At 45.0% G+C, this 6,000-nt stretch overlaps 1 protein-coding gene across 6 annotated transcripts in view; it reads right to left on the reverse strand.

Moving 5' to 3' along the window:
• LOC136307864 (conserved oligomeric Golgi complex subunit 2-like) overlaps positions 1-308 on the reverse strand; it is a 32,647-nt gene extending 32,339 nt beyond the window's left edge. For all 6 annotated transcript variants that reach the window (XR_010726013.1, XM_066234847.1, XM_066234838.1 and 3 more), the window contains exon 1: positions 150-308. Coding sequence is in view for 5 of the 6 variants with exons in the window: in XM_066234847.1 (XP_066090944.1) it covers positions 150-181 (32 nt within the window). In the remaining variant the exon portion in view is untranslated. The remainder of the gene's footprint in view (positions 1-149) is intronic.
• Positions 309-6,000: the final 5,692 nt, after the last annotated feature.

Genomic DNA, 6,000 nt, shown 5'->3' on the forward strand with positions numbered 1-6,000 from the left:
GAGATTAGTAATTTCTTCAAGCTTCTGAGGGAAAAATCAACTGAAAGGTTTCTAAAATACTCAGCACTTTAAAGAATAAATCTGAGTTGATGAAGTGTGGATGTGGGTGTAACTACACTGACTGGTGTAAGTGCAGACTTAAGGTTTACCAAGTTTGTGGAAAGGTTGACAAAGTCTGCATAATCCTTGTTGATGAGCTCGACCATAGCTGTCTTCAGAAGTTTATAGTAGAGTTCCAAGTCGTCTCTCAATTCCTCCAACTGGACACGCTTCCTACAGTCTGAAACAAAATGATCCACGTCGAAGTCTTCCTGAAAATAAAACCGGAAGAACAAAATTACTGCAATGAAACCACGTTTACATGTATAAATAAAATGAGAAAAGAAGAAACACCATCCACGCATTCAGCAGGCTAGGGGTCACAGGGAAAGGCACCTGTGAGTGCACAGGACGGTGTGAGGTGCCTGCGCTCTCTATTCGGTGTCAGGCAGGGCCCTGACCGACAGCGTTCTCTCCTGTTGCCTAAATTCTACAAGGGATTTTACTTTTCCAAATTAGACATTGTAAATAGGATCTTAAAATAGAAACAGCTTCTCCCCTTAATCTGAAAAGTATCAAATGTCCAACATAAAACTTTCAAAGAAGTGATTACATAATAGAATAAAAAATCACCCACACTCTAATGATCTGCGGATAAGCACTATTACTACTTTCTCTTTTTTTTACTATTAAACACTGTGATTTACGTCCTTCCAGATTTGGGGGGGGGGTCTCTCTTTTTAAAATACAAATTAATTTTTAAAAATTGGGATATAATTGACATATGACATTACATTAGTTTCAGGTGACGTGATCACCACAGTAAGTTGTTAACATCCATCACCACTCAGGGTACAAACTTTTTTCTTGTGATAAGATCCTTTAAGATTTACTCCCGTAGCCATCTCCAAAGACATAATACAGGACTGTTAACTATAATCAGCATGCTGCAATTACACCCCCGGACTTATTTATCCAATTAACTGGAAGTTTGTACCATTTGGCTCCCCTCACCCATTTCACCCCACTGTCCACCTTCCGCCTCTCGCAACAACCAATCTGATCTCTGTACCCATGAGTGTGATTTTTTGTTTTGATTTTTAGATTGCACATATAACTCAGATCATAAGGTATTTATTTGTCTTTCTCTGACTTACTTCACCTAGCATACCACCCTCAAAGGCAATCCATGATGTCCCAAATGGTAGGAGTCCTTCTTTTCAACAAATGATGCTAAGACAAGTAACTATCTACATTGTAGATTCTACAAGCAAAGGAATGAATCTGGAACCCAACCTCACACTATACACAAAAAATTTAACTCAAAATGGATCAATGACTTAAATATAGAAGCTAAAATTATAAGACTCTTAGAAGAAAACAGGTGAAAATCTGTGTGACCTAGGATTAGGCAACAATTTCTTAGATATGACACCAGAAAGCATAAATAATATATAAATTATGATCAAAATAAAAACGTTTGTGCATCAAGAATACTTTAAGTGAAAAAACAACCATACAATAGAAAATATTTTCAAATCACATATCTGACAAGATCTAATATCCAGAATACAAAAAGAACTCTTATAGCTCACCAAATAACCCAATTAAAAAATGAGTAAAGGATTTAAACAGACATTTCTCCAAGGAAAATGTACTACTTGCCAATAAGCCCATGAAAAGATGCTGAACATCATTAACCATTAGGGAAATGTAAACTGAATCACAGTAAATACTTCACACCCACTAAGATGGCTACAATAAAAATAAAAAACAAAACAGAACAAAAACTAGGTATTGGTAAAGATTTGGGAGTAACTGGAACCCTCACCTGGTGAGAATGTGTTTTCTACAGCTGCTGTGGAAAACAGTCTGGCAGGTCCTTAAAAATTAAATGTAAAATTACCCAGGAATTCCACACCTGGTAGAGCTAAAAACAAATGTTCATGTAAAAACATATACATGAATGTGCCTCACAGCCAAAGCAAAAACAACTGGAATACGCAGTGATTGATGAATGGGTAAACAAAATGTGGTATGCCCACACAATGGGCAGCCATAAAAAGGAATCAAGTGCTGTTACATTCTACAACTTGGATGAACCTTGAAAACATTACACTAAGTGAAGGATGCCAGACACAGGCCACATACTATCCGATTCCATTTATCTGAGATGTTCCAGAACAGGCAAATCCACAGAGACAGAAAGTATATTAGTGGTTGCCAGAGGATGGGGAGAGGGAAGAACTAGAACTAACAGGTACAAGGTTTCTTTCTGGGGTGATGAATGTTCTGGAATTAGTAGTGATGGACATACAACACAGTAAACACACTAAACACCAATGGGTTACACACTTTTAAATAGGGAATTTTGTTATGTGAATTACATCTCAACAAAAACTTAAATATCAACAAATAAATGTTCAGCTACATTAAAGACTAAAGTAACACTGATCAAAAGGCAGCTATAGTCGCTGTATGAAAGCTACAGTGATTCATAACAGAGTGGTGCTCATCAAAAAGACAAGGCAATGGAAGGGGAGAGATCCACACAATTACGCAGATAATTCAGAAGAGAAAACACAGTCTTCAACAAATGGTCCTGAACAAATGGCCATCCACGTGCAAAAAATGAACAAAGACACAGAAAGGTCTAAAAAATTAACTCAAAATAGACCTGAATGTAAAACGCAAAACTTCTAGATGATAACATAGGAGAAAATCTAGATACCCTTAAGTTTGGCAACGGCCATTTAGATACACCACCCAAAGCATGATCTATTGGGGGTGCAGAAAAGTGAACAGGTGGAGTGCGGGGTTTGTAGGCATTGTAAGGGAAGGTACAGGACATTATGCTTTGCCAAAACCCACAGAATGTACCACACCAAGAATGAGACCTAATGTAAACTATGGACTTCAGTTAACACTGAGCTCGAAACTTTCCGGCCTTTGACTCGACCAGCACGATTCCGCAGAAGTGCTTTCTCCAGGCTGTACCTGCCAAACCGGAGGCCGACAGACTCCCTGCGCAGGGCAGCGAGGTCCCGGCCGAGGAGAGGTCCTGGAGGGCAGAGGACAGCGGCGGCCCAGGGCCCGGCTCCGGAGAGCGGCGTCCGGCGCGCATCTTCATGAACTCGTCCTTGTCGAAGCACACCGTGTCCTTGGGCAGGCTCATTTTCCTTCTCTCCATCCTGCTGGCCGCCTCTCAGCGCCGACACACGAGCGAGGGGAAGAAGCGGGAGCCTCGCCCACCGACCAGGCGGCCGCAGCCAAGACCAATTTCCACGGCACAGGAGGGACCGCTTCCGCCAACATGGCAGCGCGCGCCGTGGCCAATGAGTGAGGGCGCCGCGGGTGACCCCCGCCTGCGCCGCCAAGAGGGGCGCGGGGACAGCCGCCGTCGCGCCGGCAGGCGGCGCTGCCCCCATGCGGCGGAGGGCGGCACTGCAGCCCGCACGCTCCTGCTGGATGGCCCAGCTCTCAGGGAGACCCCGCAGAGTCTGGCGGACCCGCCCAGGGGCCAGCGGGGCGCCCTCTCTACCGAACCGTTTACCGTGGGAGAAACTTGCCTGCAGTCTCTTCCAGGGTCTTCTCCCGAGATTGCTCTGCCGCAGGAACCGCCATGACCGGATGTGGGCCCTCTGGTTCTCAGGCCGGTCTTGCGGGCTTGGGCACATGGCGAGCTCATTCCTCCCGTCCGTCCCCACGCGCTTCCCCGGGGCCGCTTCCAGGGCGCTGAGGCTTGCGGGGGACTCCGCCCTCAGCCTGGGCGCCCACGGGGGAGCTTTGCATCATGGCCTCAGTTCCTGAGCTGTAAGGAAGGAAGGTGGTCAACTTTGGGCTCACTTCCAGGGTGGGTAGCCTCTGAGCACAGCTTTGGGTCTTCCAGGGTCTTAATGGAGCCCCTCACTACCTGCTTAGACAAAACACAGAAGACAAGGAGGTACGCGTACGCGTTTGTAATCCAAGCCAGAAATGGGCACATTTTTGTGTTTGTGGCCAGGATTGGTGCCATCACCCCTGACCCCCAATGTTATGCCAAATTCGAAGGGACCCAAAACATGAAAGACAGGGACAATGTCCATCGTTTACACATCAAAACTTTATTGTCTACCTTGGCCAAGCGGCGGCAGCTCCAACAGAAATCTGAGGGAGAGCGTGCTGGCCCTTTGTTCTACTTAGTTTTTATAGTTTTGTATGTGGGAAGTACAGAAGCAAAAGTTGTAATTAGGAGCCCTTTACCACTATTGGTTATAATCATATGTCCTTTAACATGATAGGACCATGTTCAATTTGCAAGCTATACATTATTTTGGAGAAAACAAAATTTACAAGCCAACACAATGGTAGAAAGATGACTCTTTACATGTTAAAGGCATTCCTATATTATCTAGTGTTTATCTGCTATCTCTCTGTCCAGAGTCACATACGCATTTACATAGGAGAGGTAGTTTCGGTGGGGACAAATGCCTGCAAATGACTCATTGCTATGAGAAAAGGTTTATTTTGGCTATTCTCTCCCTGTACCTGGCTAGCCATTCACCCTTTTCCCCACAGGCATTTGTGGAATGTCTGGGAATCCATGTTTTCCTCCCCTTTGCATTTACAATACAATGTCAGGGGCCATCCTGGTTATGCCAATCACACAGTACAGAGACTACTCTCACAATTTCTCTGCACACCTTAACCCAAATTAAAAAAATGTTCTCCAAGCCTCTTAAAATATTAATTCTGTAGTTTCTGGTACCTTACAACGTCTGCGGATGAAGTGGCTCAGTGGCTCCTCACCCAATATCTCAGACTTTCTCCCTGCACTCATACAAATGTTATTCCCTCGTTCTCTTTCTCTTTCTCTTTCCTTGTTCTTTCTCCCACAGTTCCTCCCGTGAGCAGTGAATACCATGATAAGTGGTGATAATTCACCTTTTTCTCTCCTTTAGACTGATAGCTCAAACACAAACCTCACTTCAAACCCTTCACTCTGCACGTTTTTCCTTAATGCTTTTCGAGATGGGGTTAGGCTGTTCCTGCCATTGCTGTTTTCTCCTTGGAAAAATACATTAACAGCTCCCCAAAAGAGCAAGAAACAGGAAGGCAATGCCTTAAAATCAGACTCCTGTATTCAAGTTACTCCAAAGAGGAAACTGGTCCCTTTAAAAATGTGAGTATAGAATCCGAAACAATATTCTCCCTAGTGCTGGGCCTGGCAAGCCTTGTTAAAGAGAATACTCCCTGCCAGTGTGTAGAGAGGATGAGGGATGAGAACTGGGATCTACCCCGAGAATCGAAATGAAGTGCGGGAGGTGCGATCATGAAGAGTTCATCCTATGTCCGTGATATGTTTGTTTGGACATGGGAAATTAAAGCCTCGCTGTTTGTTTTTATTCACTGTTACTATGAAAAATTCCCAACATGTGAAAGTTTGGAAAACACAAGGGTAACACCTCCCCACCCCCCTGCTCATGGACTCATCACTCTGCTTCAACCATCATCAGCATTTTGCTGTACCTGTGTCACCTGTCTCCCTCCTATCACAACACTAAACACTGCCACCTCCTTTTCTGGCTAGAATATATTTCAAAGTAAATCCCAAACAGTGAGAATGGGGGTGGGGGGGAGTGAGAGACAGGCTTTCACATGCACCCAACCAGGATCCATCTGGCATGCCCACTAGGGGGCAATGCTCAGCCCATCTGGGGCGTTAATCTGCTGCAATTGGAGCCATTCTAGCATCTGAGGCGGAAGCCATGGAGCCATCCTCAACATCCGGGCTAACTTTGCTCCAGTGGAGCCTTGGCTGCAGGAGGGGAAGAGAAAAATAGAGAGAAAGGAGAGGGGGAAGGGTGGAGAAGCAGGTGGTCACTTCTCCTGTGTGCTCTGGTTGGGAATTGAACCTAGGACTTCCACACACTGGGCCGATGCTCTACTGCTGAGCCAACCAGCCAGGGCCCCAAATGCCTT

Source organism: Saccopteryx bilineata, chromosome 1, assembly GCF_036850765.1.
Source record: "Saccopteryx bilineata isolate mSacBil1 chromosome 1, mSacBil1_pri_phased_curated, whole genome shotgun sequence".
NCBI classification, from domain to species: domain Eukaryota; kingdom Metazoa; phylum Chordata; class Mammalia; order Chiroptera; family Emballonuridae; genus Saccopteryx; species Saccopteryx bilineata.